At 47.7% G+C, this 14663-nt stretch overlaps 1 protein-coding gene across 7 annotated transcripts; it reads left to right on the forward strand.

The window, feature by feature from the left end:
• Positions 1-5197: 5197 nt before the first annotated feature.
• Positions 5198-13481, forward strand: AMZ2 (archaelysin family metallopeptidase 2). Of its 7 annotated transcripts, none has more exons than XM_059908525.1 (9): positions 5207-5288; positions 5757-5845; positions 6136-6225; positions 6768-7050; positions 7363-7536; positions 7622-7750; positions 10337-10500; positions 11832-12008; positions 13216-13481. In XM_059908525.1, exons 4-9 carry the CDS (start codon positions 6768-6770, stop codon positions 13387-13389), a joined length of 1101 nt encoding a protein of 366 aa, XP_059764508.1. In that variant the 5' UTR covers positions 5207-5288; positions 5757-5845; positions 6136-6225; the 3' UTR covers positions 13390-13481. The 7 variants fall into 7 exon arrangements, with proteins under 7 accessions (XP_059764507.1, XP_059764512.1, XP_059764513.1 ...); XM_059908527.1 differs by lacking the exon at positions 5207-5288 and adding an exon at positions 5331-5393; XM_059908524.1 differs by lacking the exon at positions 5757-5845 and having other exon boundaries at positions 5198-5288.
• The last annotated feature ends 1182 nt before the right edge of the window (positions 13482-14663 follow it).

Consider the following 14663-nt stretch of genomic DNA (forward strand, 5'->3'; position numbering starts at 1 on the left):
CAGATATGTCATCTTTGAAGGCCCAGCCCAAGTACCTTCTCTTCCACAAAAGCATCCCTGATTCCATCTAGATGGAAGTAATTGCCTTTCTCTGAAGGCCCCGTAGCACTTTATCAAGTCCTCCCGAGTGGTCGTTATTACTGTGTATCTTGGTTTAATTATTTATGCACCTATATTTGCTCCCCCACTAGACTGTGAGCATCTTAAAATCAATTCCATAAGTGGATCATTTTTCTTATCACCAGAAGAATCTAGCGCATAGGTGACATAGTTGACATTTAAGAAATTCAGTTAAATTGTACAGATATTTTTTTGAGCGTTTATATGGGCATACAGAGATGAATGAGGCAGACACAGCAATCTCTGCCTTCTGGGAGCTTACAGTCTATTCTAGAAGTCAGACTGGAAAGCAAGTAATTATGATGTGATGATGGAGTGAAAGGAGAAATAGATGAACTGTTTCAAAGCAAACACAGGGGATTTCCCTGGTGGCGCAGTGGTTAAGAATCCGCCTGCCAATGCAGGGGACATGGGTTCGATCCCTGGTCCAGGAAGATCCAACAGGCCGCAGAGCAACTAAGCCCATGCGCCACAGCTACTGAGCCTGCACTCTAGAGCCCGCGAGCCACAACTACTGAGCCCGTGTGCCACAACTACTGAAGCCCACGTGCCTAGAGCCCGTGCTCTGCAACAAGAGAAGCCACCACAATGAGAAGCCCGCGCACCGCAACCAAGAGTAGCCCCTGCTCGCCGCAACTAGAGAAAGCCCGCGCACAGCAACAAAGACCCAACGCAGCCAAATATAAGTAAATAAATTTATAAAAGAAAAGAATATACATTATATACATTTATATGTGAATCACTTTGATGTACAGCAGAAATTAATACAACATTGTAAATCAACTGTACTTCAATAAAATAAATTAAAAAAAAAAGTAACACAAGAAAATCTCTCAGAATGTAAGGATAAGTATCTCAAGATTGAATGGCCTGGGACTTCCCTGGTGGTCCAGTGGTTAAGACTCCCGTGCTTCCAATGGGGGCACAGGTTCGATCCCTGGTTGGGGAAGTTCTGCATGCCGTTGGCTGTGGCCAAAAAAAAAATTGAAGGGCCCAATGAGTGAGCAACAAAATGAATGGGGGAAAATGTCTCAGGCCAGGACACATCTTTAAAAACTTTACAAACTAAGAGTTCTTCAGCACTCTAAGGATAGAGAGAAAATCGTAAGATCTTCCTTAAAAAAAGCAGGTAACATACCAAGGATTAGGAATCAAAGTGGCGTTACTGGAAGTGAGGAGAAAATGGAAGAGAGTTTTCAGAATTCTGAGAGAAAATGATTTTCGGCCTAAAATTCCACACCAATCCAGGGAAACTCTCAGTCAAGGATGAGGATAGAATAAAAACATTTTCAGATAAGCAAGATTTCCAAATATTTACCTCTATGCATCTTTATTCCCAAAGGTTCTGGGGGATGTGCTACAGCAATCAAAGGAGTGAGCCAAGAAAGAGGGGGACAAAGAGTTTAAGAATTGAAGAGACAGGGGATCCAACAGAGCAGAGTGTAGTTCCAGGGTGATACCTATGTAGCAGTCCTAAAGGGGACCAGTTCAGACTGAAACAGGGGGATGGAGAGCTCCAGAATAAAGATTCCCAGAAAAAAAAAAAAAAAGCAACTAATGTGCTATGTAGAAAATATTATTGGCAAATGTATAACAGAGATGATGACGTATTTTTTAAAAAAAATTAGATCATATGAAACTAGGCTAATTAATCTTTTATAATTTAAAACAGAAAGTAAACTAAATAATAGAAATGAAATGATTATGAACTCCAGGCAAAAATAGAGTTCTACAGGAAACAAAGCATGGTCATAGTACACTACTTGACTTTGCAGTGAACAGTGTTTGCGTCATCGTAACATAAGCACTGACTAGAGAGTCAATCGAAATTTGTGATGTGCCCACATCAAGAGGAATGGGAGGGGGGGAGTGTGCGGATGAACAAAGAAGTCAAGTCCCCATCTATCATGGCAATAAGTCAGTAGATGCTACCTTTCATCAACAGATCAAGAAGTCTCATTACACACACGCTGTGTACACATATGGAGATAAATACCAGGGAAAACAGCTGAGGAGCTGAGATCGGAAGCCTCTGGGAAGCTGGCCAACGGGCTGGGGGCTACTCCTCTTCATTACAATCCTTTTCGTACTATTTGGCTTTTAAAGACACGTACTTGGAATATTTTCATAGATTTAGTAATTTTTAAATAAAATCAAAGAAGTAGGAAAAAGAACTATAGTTGATTGTTAATGCACAAGGATCTCTAGTGGAATGTCAGGGTGAGTAAAATTCAGAGATGGTAGGGAAGATGCACTGGGGAGAGGGTGAAGGGGTACAATTAAAATGAGAGTCCATACTGGTATGTTTTAATTGTCCTGTGGTTATTTATGAGAATTTACTTGGTTCTAGAAAATATATACTGAAGTATTTAGGTGTAAATGGACATCATGTCTGCAACTTACTCTCAAATGGTTCAGGGGGAAATATACTTATATTATATTATATTATATTATATTATATTATATTATATATAATAGAGAGAGAGAGACAGAGACAGACAGGAAACATAAAGAGAGACACAGAGGGAGAGAGAGAGACAGTGAAAGTAAATGAAGTAAAATGTTAATTGCGGAAACTGGCTGAAGATTACATAGGGATTCTTTATACTATTCTTGCCACTTTTCTGTAAGCTTGCAATTCTTTTTTTTTTAAGAATCAATTTTATTTATTTTTGGCTGTGTTGGGTCGTCGTTGCTGCACGCGGGCTTTCTCTAGTTGCGGTGAGCAGGGACTACTCTTCGTTGCAATGCATGGGCTTCTCATTGCGGCGGCTTCTCTTGTTGTAGAACACGGGCTCTAGGCCTGTGGGATTCAGTAGTTGTGGCACGTGGTCTCAGTAGTTGTGGCTCACGGGCTCTAGAGCGCAGGCTCAGTACTTGTGGCGCACAGGCTTAGTTGCTCTCCGGCATGCGGGATCTTCCCGGACCAGGGCTCGAACCCGTGTCCCCTGCATTGGCAGGCGGATTCTTAACCACTGCACCACCAGGGAAGTCCCAAGCTTGCAATTCTTTCAAAATACAGTTGACCCTTGAACAACATGAGGTATCAGGAGCGCTGACCCTTTGCAGTCGGAAAATCTGCATATAACTTTTCAGTCAACCCTCTGTATCCTCAGCTTCACATCCATGGATTCAACCAACCGAGGATCTTGTAGCACTGCCGTATGTACTTAGTGAAAAAAATCTGTGTATAGGGCTTCCCTGGTGGCGCAGTGGTTGAGAATCTGCCTGCCAATGCAGGGGACACGGGTTCGAGCCCTGGTCTGGGAAGATCCCACATGCCGTGGAGCAACTGGGCCCGTGAGCCACAATTTACTGAGCCTGCGCGTCTGGAGCCTGTCTTCCGCAACAAGAGAGGCCGCGATAGTGAGAGGCCCGCGCACCGCGATGAAGAGTGGCCCCCACTTGCCGCAACTAGAGAAAGCCCTCGCACAGAAACGAAGACCCAACACAGCCATAAATAAATAAATAAATAAACCCCCCCAAAAAAGTAAAAAAAAAGCAGAGGATACGATTTAAAAAAAAAAAAAAAAAAAAAATCTGTGTATAGGTGGATCTGTGCAGTTCAAACCCCTGTTGTTCAAGAGTCAACTGTAAACAGTTTTGTCACTTGATCGATAAGAAAAAAGTATTGGAATGGTTTTCATTTTACTTTGAGTAAAGTTGAACCCTTTTATGTTAAATGATCATTCAAAGTACCTGTTCTTTGCTCGTTTTCATGTCATGATGTCCATCTCCTTCCTACTGGTTTGTAAAAGTCATTTAAAAATCCTTCATCTGCCATATACTTTGCATCTCTTTAACCCGTTCTGCAGCCTTCTAATCTTGTTACAAATTTTCTTTTTGGACAACTTGTATGATTCTAAATATGAGAACCTCTTCCAGAGGTTGCTTTGCAGCAGTAGGACAGGGGCTTGGAATGAAAAATAGGATTTAGGAGTATCTTTGAGTTAACGCTGAGAGGGCAGGAGTCATGTCTGGGGCTGGCTCGGGGGGAGCTGGGCGTCCCTTTAGATGAGGTCGTGAATAAGGGTTTGAGGAAACAGGATTACAAAGGGCCAGATGTTCCCCAGGTTCCTTCCTAGGAAGCCCTCAGGACAGAGGGGCTGGTGAGCGCGGTGCGAACCTGGGGAAAAATGACGGGAGCTGGACAGAAAGGAGCGAGTGGGAGGCGGGGGCTTCTTCGGAGGCCCCCGCCTCGAAGGGAGGGGGACGCTGATGGCGCGGCGCTGTCGCCTTGGCAGCACTCGGTGGCCTTGGCCAGCCAGACCGTCCACGCGTCCCGACGTTGAGATGAGCGCTGGCCGCACGAAGGGGTAGCACACGGATGAGATGAGGGACCCTCCGCTTCAATCCCGCGACCTCCCAGGGCTGAAGGGGGTCTTCGGGATCGCAGCTGTCCCCTCTCGTCCCGCACACAGAGGCCGCAGAGCTGCTTCAGTCCTACCGCCCGCGGGCGCCTCTCCTACTTCCCAGCCCGTCTCCAGCGCCTGGAGACACCAGCGGGCGCATCCCGGGAGAAGAGAAGCGCCGCCGAGCCGCGTGTCCCGGACGCCCCCTCCGCGCCGCCCGCCAGTGGGCGCATCCCCGCGCCGGGCCGTGAGTCCACCTGCGGCCGCCGCGGACTCGCTTCCGCGCCGGTGGACTGTGTCACGCCGAGGGCTCTGCTCACACCCACGGCCAGCCGAGCACGTGCACGAGCAGCTGACCCCGCGGCGCGGGCGCGGCCGGGGAGCGGCGCCCAGGAGAGCGGCGCCCCCGAAGGGCAGGGCGGAAAGGCCGAGCGCGGGGCTGATCTCAGCGCCTCGTGGCCCCCTCGTGACCGCGCTTCGCTCGAGAACCTGGGGCCACGGCGGCCACTAGGACTCGAGCCCCGCGCCCCCGAGACTGCCTCGCGCGGCCAGGCGGGGCGTAGAGCGCAGCGTGGGGCGCGCGGGCGGGGCGTGGGGCGCGACGGCCGGACGTGGAGCGCGACGGCGGGGCGCGGAGCGCGGCGGGGGCGGGGCATGGAGCGCGGGGCAGTGACAGGGCGTCAAGGGGCGGGGCATAACGGAGCGTGCGTGCTACGGTGGGGCGTGGCGTCGCGCGAAGAGGCGGGGCACGGCGTCGGGCGCAGAGCACGGCGCAGGGCGGGTGGTGTCGACGCCCGGCGGGATGACGGTGACGGGGTGAGGGTGACGGGGTGAGGCTGGCGGGGTGGGGTTGGCGGGGTGGGGTTGGCGGGGCCGGGCTGGAGCCTCCGGGCTGGGGCTTCCTGGCCGGGCGGCCGGCTGGTAGAGGATGGAGACGGTCGCGGTCGGTGGGGAGGGAGGAAGATGTGGGAGGAGCAGCCGTGGCGGAAGCGGGGAGGACGGCGGGGGCGGGTGTGTCTCGGGAGAGCCAGGCCAGGCTTCCTCGGGTGGAAAAGACGAAGCGAGAGTCCCCGGGGATCCCCCAGGCCGCCCCCTACCGGGCCGGGTCGCGCTGGCGCGGGGCCGAGCCCAAGGAGCGAGTTGCTATGGACACCCGGCGGGGGTGGCCGTCCGGTTCCGGTCCCGGCGCGCCGGCAGCTCTCGGGCCCCCATCCCCCGAAGTGACTCCCACCTGGGAGGCCGAAGGAGGCCTCCTGACCTTTGACACCGCTTTTTTACTGTTAGGGTGAAGGCGCCACGCGCTCCCTCCCAGGCCCGGACAAGCCGGTCCTTGTGAGACAGAAACTTGAGAGGGGGCCGTCCTCTCCCTGAAGGTGGGTGGAACGACAGGACGTTGTCCTGGAGGAGAAGTCGCGTTTCGGCCCATTGTGGAGCAGTGAGGACGAGCCTCTGCTCGTAGGAGAGCTTTGACGAGAGAGAGCTTCGTTTTGGGGATTTCTTCCACACTCTGGAACTCCAGAGTTCAGATGTCCAGCCAGGACAGCCATTCGCTTAAACTTTCCCATCAATTGTCTATCATTAAAGTGGAGGAAATGTAGATAATTAGAAAATATGATAGTTCCAGACAGTGACGTCCAGTTTTTTCCTTTCCTCACTCACAAAGCCTCGCGGTGGAACAGCTGTCTGACCCGTTCAAAGGGAAGGATGAAATCTCTGCGCAGGCACGCGATGTGAATGGAAGAGGCCTGTCACGGTGGGTCTGGCTTTTAGTCACCTGGTGTCTTCCTCAGGGTGACACGACCCGGAGACGATGAACTTCAGTGGCTGAGATATATTATCAGCCCGCAGTTAAGTTACAGAAACGGCAAGATTTACATTAGTTCTCTTTCCATTTGGTCGTGAGCATCTTTGAGTCACACTGGAAAGGATGAGTATTTTTCACGTGGCCCTAATGAGTCAGTTCATAATGTTATTACCCAAATGGCAGAAGGAAATGGGAAATCAGGTCGTGTCTTGTGGTTACCACTAGGTTTTATAATAGGAGCAGGTTCCCTAAGAGATGGAGGAATGAATTTCATGGTTGTCTTTTCACTCTTCCAGAGACCCTCCCCCAAGAAATTGATTAGAAATGGGCAAAGCAAACAGTAATTTGGAGTGATCACTCCAAGGCATTGGCAATCAATCAGTCATTCCATGCTAGGGAGAAATAAAAGATGTCTGTGGAGGACGTACATTGATTAAAGTCACCAGTGTGGATATGCATTTTACATTTGACTTCTTGTGTCTTTCTGGTAGATGCAAACAGTACGGCACTCTGAACACACACTAAGGACAGCTCTCATCTCAAAGAACCCAGCGCTTGTGTCACAGTATGAGAAGTTAGATGCTGGGGAAAAGCGTCTGATGGACGAAGCCTTCCGGCCAGACAGTGATCTCTTTGGACCCATTACTTTGCATTCGCAGTCAGACTGGATAACCTCCCATCCTGAGGCTCCCCAAGACTTTGAAGAGTTTTTCAACGATCCTTACAGAAAGACGCCTTCTCCAGAGAAGCACAGTATTTATATACAGTGCATTGGTATATATTGGCTTTGGTTTGGTTTTGCAATGGTGCTGTTGCCAGGGATAGTTTGGCTTGCCGATCTCATTCAAGCGGGCAGTTTTTATAATCATTTTTGACGTTCATTCCCAAGGTGGAAGTTTTGTAGCCAAACTGCCTTAAAAGGATGTTTTGTTTCTTTCTAATTCGTATTCACCTCAGTGAACGATAAAGGTGTATTGAAAATTTACAGTTGGTTTGTGTCTAATTCCAAATTTCTAATTCTAGACTGAGGTAAAGGCTATTTTAATCATCTCATAGTCTGTCTTTAAATTTTCTTCCATATTATAGGATTGCTAGGAAACACCAGAAGTATCAGTGAAGAATATGTGAAATGGCTCAAGGGTTACTGTGAAGCATTTTTCTATGGCTTGACGGTAAAACTCCTAGAACCGGTTCCTGTCTCTGCAACGAGGTGTTCCTTTAGAATCAATGATAACACGCAGAACCTACAGATTCATGCAGGTGAATTAAACAGCTTTACGACGTGAATTGAGCTATACGTATATGTGTGTATTTATATATCACATGCGCGTTTCTTTTTATATAGGGCAGATCCTGAAGTTCTTGAAAAAGAAGAAACCTGAAGATGCTTTTTGTGTTGTGGGAATAACAATGATCGATCTTTACCCAAGAGACTCCTGGAATTTTGTCTTTGGACAGGCCTCTTTGACAGATGGTATTCCTTTTTGACATTGTTGGTAGACACTTCCTCAACTTGAGACTATTTGAAGATTTTGAAAGAGGGAAAAAATTCCAACCAATTACAATTTTGATACTTAAGACTGTATAGTATTTCTGGTGCGGCATCCTGCCGTAAAGGGAAGGATGCTGTTGATAGACCCCTTTGATCTGGGTTTCTCCACAGGTTGGCCGTTCAGTGCCTGTGTGACCTTGAAGCTAATAATACCTATTTCCCAGTGTCAGTTTGAGATAATTTACATAGGAGTGCTGACCCGTAAGAAGTGTGTACATATGCCTGGCACATATATAGGCGTTCGCACAACAGGTGGTAAATGTAGGTAATTCAGTGGCAAGGTGAACTAAATAAGTTAAGGATATTTGAATTGTCATTAATATAAACGAAAATCTTGCTAATTGTTTTTCAGCTCTTTTAGTAATCTTGCACAGATGAGGTAGCTGTAGACTGATTTACAAGTGTGCTTCATATCCAGTGTCTCAGGACATTTTGTTATTTTATTTATGGTCAATTTCAGTCTTTGACTTGAAATAAAATAAACTTTGACTCATTGTGAACCCGCTTGATAACACTGGGGGTGGGAAAGGATCCAGAAGCAAATCATATTTTTGCCTATTTTGTGTTTTTTTTTTTGCCTTCTCCCCACCCCTCTGTTTTTGCTCTTATTTTTCTACCCTTATCCCCCAGGATCTAAAACAGGTTTGAAGGGGAAAAGTCCAGTAAACTAAGGGGCATGATTGTCCATTAGCGTTCTAGGGATGGGGAGCAAGTACCAGGGCCTGTATGAGTACAGAGGTTATAGACTGGCTGTTACATCAGCCCCAGGGTTTGCTGGGGTGGGAGCTCTCGCTCACAAATGTTTCTTCCTGTTAGAGACACTCCTCTCCTCCCCGTTCATCAGAGGTGGGGGCCCGGGGTGCCGTGGAGCCTCCTTCCCTCCCAGCCCTTCATCCTCCCCCAGCCCTTCATCCTCACTCTCCATTTACATTCTTACAGCGCCAGACCCCCTGCCCCCATGACCTTACTAACACACACTCTCGCAGACTTGGGTCACTGCTGTCCCCCTGAGTTTTTGTACGAGTTTTCTATCAGAAATTTATATGAGCTCAATCTTTATTTCCCCTTTTATTATTAACCTGATAGAGATGGAACCATTAAAAAAATTTTTAAACAATGTGTTTATCTAGATATTGTTAACTAATATATCTTACGCGTTTGAGGAGGTCAGGAAGCACTCCCCCCAAATGTTTCTATTTCTTTTTTTTTTCTCAGTAAGTTTCTTAAATATTGTGTGACGTAAGAGAAGATGTAGTAGGAGAGCAGGGTTGATCTGCCGTGCAGTGAGGCAGTATCCTACTACAAGTGACTTCATTCTCTCCAAGTTTATAAAGATTGGTATTTTAAAATTGAGAAATATTTAATTACCAAAGGAAATAATCTGTTGGTAGGATTATTAGAAGAAAAAAATGTTCTTGCTGAAGGTATTATAGTGAAATACACCCACACTTGTTTGGTCAGAGGAGGTCACTTGTGAGTAGGTTTAGTTTTTTCTTAACTTCCAGAATGCTCTCTTCCCCTAAATCTCAAATACCAAGGTGGGGTGAGGTGCATTCTTTTTGAATCAAATTAGGTTGGACAAACTTACTATGAGTTCACTTCCTTAACACAAATGTTCCTTACTACTTTCGAAGAGCAACTGAAAGAGGCATACATGAAAGCGACAATGTAAACAAGTGGAATTATAAAGCAGTCAGTGCCCTTTAGAATGAGTGGTGCGTCAGTCTGTTCTCTGGGCAGAGATGGTTGAAACTAGCCTAGGTGTCACAGGAAGTCAGTTACAGGGGTGTTTGTTCTGGTCACCGGCACAGCTGCAGAGAGAGTTGTGCTGTGTTTACAGGGTGGGGAGGACAGGAGAGGTTCTTCTGTCTGAAGGCAGGGTCCAGACATGGTCACCAAGGCAGTGGGCCAGTGGCCGGATGTCTTCCTGTATAGCAGGGCACAAGGGAAGGACGGGACCCTCAGTGACATGCACGGCACCGAGATCTGTTTACCGTGATCTTCCAGAGTGAGGTCATGAGCCTGCAGTTCAGTCACTCTGTCGCTCCTTTTGGAGTACTTGATTTGGCTATTTAAGAAAATGACTTCTTTTTTTTTTTTTTTTTTTTGCCACTTGGCTTGCGGGATCTTAGTTCCCCAACTAGGAATTGAACCCGGGCCCACGGCAGTGAAAGCGCAGAGTCCTAACCACTGGACCGCCAGGGAATTCCCCCCAAAATGACTTCTTTTGTGGGGAAAAAAACTCTCTGGAACTTACAGTTTCTCAAGAACTTGACGTCAAGATCACTGAGTTTTACAGAGCAGAGCAGATTGGATAGCGGAAGATTCTGATCGGGAAATCTGGGGCAGAAGTTTCCTTTGGGCAAACCTTAGCCGAGCTTAGTGGGGCTGCGGGCACTCACTGGGACCGATGGGCACTCCCCAGCCAGGTGCCCGAGCGGGCTCTTTTTTAGTCTTTTCTTCAGGAATCTTCCTCTTATTCTGTCATTGTTTGTCCTCTTTTCCTAGGTGTGGGGATATTCAGCTTTGCCAGGTACGGCAGTGATTTTTACAGCTCACACTACGAAGGCAAACTGAAGAAGCTGCAGAAGAAATCTTCAAGTGACTACTCAGTTTTTGATAATTATTACGTTCCTGAAGTGACTAGTGTTTTTCTGCTTCGGTCCTGTAAGGTGAGCCGTTCAAACCGTCCCCCAGGAGTGTTTTTTTTTTTTTTCCTCAGGAGTGTTGTTTTAAGAGATCTCGATCCCCTGAACTTACGTATCCGCGGTCCTTAAGGTGGTTTCATAAATGAGTTTGTGTCATTTGTATACTTCTGGTGGATATTGCTTGACTGAAGTTACCAATAAAACCAGAATGTAAATGGTACCTTCATACTGAAATGTACAGTATCTGTGACAGTTTTTTGTCCTGTTAGTTACACGCGGCCTTGGCTGTACCTGTCTCCTGACCATTAGCTTAAGTCCAGAATTCTGGGCGGGTAGGGACGCCGTGCTCGTCAAGTCGGGCTAACTCCCGGGGGCCTGCGGGACCCCTGCGCTCTGGCCCCTGGCGGGGAACGGCCTTCCCCTTGGGCTCCGGGCCGCCTACTGCAGCTGCTGGTTCCTCGTGGCTCCCCCTGCCCTGCTCTGTGGAAAGCCTGTCTCCTCGTTTCCCCCCTTCTTCATAGCCAGACGGGCTTTTCCGCTTTCACCACTGCTGTGTGTCGGGGTAGAGAACGACACCTGATGGAATGACGGTTTCAGAGTACAGCCAACCCTTAAGCGACATGGCTTTGAACTGCATGGGTCCGCTGCCGTGTGGTGTTTCTCACTGACGCCATAGGTACTGCCCTACCTCAAGGGCCCGCGGAACTGCGGATGCAGAGGGCTGACTGTAAAGCCAGAGCAGGTTCTCGATTGCAGGGGGGTCGGTGCCCCACCTCCGCTTGTTCAAGGGTCAGCTGTACGTTCCCTGCATTAATGTGCTTGTTAACATGCAGTTCAAGCTCCTCCCCTCCTACCTACCAACTCGGCATCTCTGGGGGAAGGGCCTCAGAATCTAAATGTTAGCAAGCACCCCTCTGGTCCAGAGCAGTGGTCTCAACCAGGGGTGATTTTGCCACCCAGGGAATATTTGGCCGTGTCTGGAGACATTTCTGGTGGTCACAGCGGGGGAGGGCATGCTACTGGCGTCTAGTGGGTAGAGGCCAGGGCTGCTGCTCAACACCCTACCGTGCTCAAGACACCCCGCCCCGCCCCCATCAAGGAATGATCCTGTCCAACGTGTGAGTGGTGTCGAGGTGGAGAAGCCCTGGTGGGGAAGTAATGAAGCCCAGAGAGGAAGGCAGTAAGACATTCAGGGAAATGAGGGTCTAAGTCTTTGGGCAGACTGAGGTTTTGGTGGTGATGGCAAGGGAGCTCATTCCTGTGAATTGGTTTCTTGGAAGAGCATGCAAAAGAAGGGGGTGTACCTTGTTGCCGATGACCGTGGCGCTGTAAGCCTCCATGTGAATGTCTTGCAGACTTTAACCCATGAGATTGGACATATCTTTGGACTTCGGCACTGCCAGTGGCTCGCATGTCTGATGCAAGGCTCCAACCACTTGGAAGAAGCTGACCAGCGTCCCCTCGACCTTTGCCCTATCTGTTTACGCAAGTTGCAGAGTGCTATCGGCTTCCACCTTAAAGACAGATACAAAGTAAGTGGGGGAAGCCATAAAGGGGGAAGTGGTTATTTAAGTAGCAAACTACCATTTTCTATTAGGCCCTTCTCTGGAGGTGATTTATCAGAGGAAATTAGTGCAAAGGTAGGCAGGAAGCTGTGGTTTAAAAAAAAATGCAAAGAAATATCTTTCTTAAAAACTTTGACTTGCCTTACACTTAAAATTCAATGAGAAATGGTGGAAGAGGTTTCTGTGTCTCCCGTTCGTTTAGGGCCAGAGAGCTTGACTTCGCAGAGCAGAATAAATATTGATAAGCGAGGCAAAGTTCATGTTTAAAAATTCTATGAAGGGACTTCCCTGGTAGTGCAGTGGTTAAGAATCCGCCTGCCAATGCAGGGGACACGGGTTCCAGCCCTGGCCCGGGAAGATCCCACATGCCGTGGAGCAACTAAGCCCGTGAGCCACAACTACTGAGCCTGCGCTCTAGAGCCTGCGCGCCTGCAGCCCGTGCTCCACAACAAGAGAAGCCACCGCAATGAGAAGCCCGTGCACCACAATGAAGAGTAGCCCCTGCTCACCGCAACTAGAGAAAGCCTGCACACAGCAATGAAGACCCAACACAGCCATAAATAAATAAATAAATAAATTAAAAAAATAATAATAATAAATTTACATTTAAAAAACCCCACAAACTATGAATATGTGGAAGTGATTTATCTTTCCACATATGGGACAAGGGTATGATATTCATTAGGAGGAAGGCGTGATTTTAAGAAGGAGGGAAAGTAATCTCGATGTGCAAGTGAATGTGTGTCCACAAACATAGCGACTGCAGTCCATGTCTACATGTGTGTCTTCACATATGTATATGTGCCATGCCTATGTGTACACTTAACAGGTGTATACATAGCCCTGTCAAATTACAACCACGGTATAATGCCTTGTGGAACACTTAGCAAGTTGAGAAAAGAAAATAATTATCGTCCCACCTTCAAAAAACTGTGAGGACTAAGTGTAATTCTTTCTAATCTTCTCTCCTGTGCATCCTCATGACTGTCCTGTGTGCTCACAGCTGGCGTGTTTCTGGTGCGTGCCGTTTGACAAGCATGGTCTCACCTTCATGACCATCTTTATCAAATGGAACATCTCCGTGGGGTAGCATAAGTCACCGATGTAGATAACTTGATTCGGAAGCTAATGTTTTTCTCTTGCCGAAGTCTGTTTTGCTGGGATTTGTTAAAAGGTGAACGTGTTTTTCAAGGCGCTGGTGAGGTGGGTTGATGCCGAGTCCACTGACACACCTACAGTTTCTCCGGAACGTAGCCGTGAGGATCCTCTGAGTTTGCCCAAACCTGTGGAAGCCTTTAAGGAATGGAGAGAGTGGATAACAAAATGCCTTGCTGTTCTTCAGAAATAAGAACCTTCAAATAGGAGTAATTAAACACTTGCACTTTATGCTTTCATTTGGGTGGAGTACTGTACTGCATTGGAATAAACTGTTACACTGATTCTGCGCTGTGTCAAAGTAACAGAGTGGAATTTTTTTTTAAAGCACTGGAACTTCGAACTGAGGCTCATTTACAATGATAAAAACTCGAAACTCTTTCTCTTCTGTCTTAGTAGCCTGGTCTGTGGCAGCAAGCACAACATTTCCATTCTTCAGATACATTTATGTCTCCTGAGAGAGCTAGGGCCAGCAGTAACTAGTAAGTAACAAATCCTGTAAAAATAGCTCTCCCCATCCTGAGAAAGGATTTACAAGGAACATAATTTCCAGAGGAGGATTTCTGGTGGTTTTTAGAAAGAGGTGCTCCGGGTCTGCTGACTGGGCCAGGTCACTTTCTCCATTCACACCCCTCTGCTGTTCTGCAGACTTTTCCGCCCTTGGGCGCTGCCTTACCTCTTCTTTTCCTTTGCTGACTGTTAGCTCATCCCTGAAAGAAGCAGCAGCTCGCTTCAGTTCTAGCAGCTTAAACTATGACCTCCTCTCAAGAACATTTTCCAGTGAAAATGCCCGTGGTACTTGCATTACGCCAGCCTTGGATGCTTGTGGGGACATTGCAGTTCTCAGCTTTAACAGAGAGAGCCCTTTGTGAGGGGTCTTGCAGATAATTTGTTGTAGTTGTTAACGAGTCCAAGGTTGTACCGCTGGCCGGCACAGCAGGCCAGTAAGTCGAGAGGCGAGTTTTGGGGGCAAGGAATCGTGACCTTATTCAGAAAGCCAGCAGACCGAGAAGATGGTGGACTAGTGTCCCAAAGGAGTTAGAATTCAGGCTGCTTTTATACCAAAAGGGGCGGGGGCGTGGTTGTTGCAAACTTCTTGGTGTCAGAATCCTTTGTTCTTGCAGCTGTCCCCGTAGGTCAGGTCACCATGTTCCTGTAAACCTCCAACAAGATAAATGTTATTCTCTTCTGCAGCTTTTCCTCTGTATATGAATGAAAAAGTGTTACACCCTTAAAGGTCAGAGCCTTGAGAATGGGCTCTTCTGTATATTTCAGGCTCTAGGCAACATTCTTAAATTGGAGCAAAAGCTGTAGAGCAGGAAGGTTAAAGTGAAAGATACAGATCCAGTATGGAGTCAGGTTTGTTCTTCCCTCTTACATACTGGTCCTTACGGTTGTGAGTGTTGCACTTTTTCTGTCGCATTGTTTCTTTGAGGGAGAGTGTCGGGTGGGGTTCCCCGTGGGTGT

Source organism: Balaenoptera ricei, chromosome 20 (genome assembly GCF_028023285.1).
Source record: "Balaenoptera ricei isolate mBalRic1 chromosome 20, mBalRic1.hap2, whole genome shotgun sequence".
Lineage (NCBI taxonomy): Eukaryota > Metazoa > Chordata > Mammalia > Artiodactyla > Balaenopteridae > Balaenoptera > Balaenoptera ricei.

Excerpts from the sequence above, each read along its gene's own strand:
- AMZ2 (XM_059908524.1), top strand. The coding sequence starts at position 6,768 with ATGCAAACAGTACGGCACTCTGAACACACACTAAGGACAGCTCTCATC. Across the intron at positions 7,051-7,362 it reads TATTTATATACAGTGCATTG|GATTGCTAGGAAACACCAGA; the intron begins GTATATATTGGC and ends TCCATATTATAG. Across the intron at positions 12,009-13,215 it reads ACCTTAAAGACAGATACAAA|GTGAACGTGTTTTTCAAGGC; the intron begins GTAAGTGGGGGA and ends ATTTGTTAAAAG.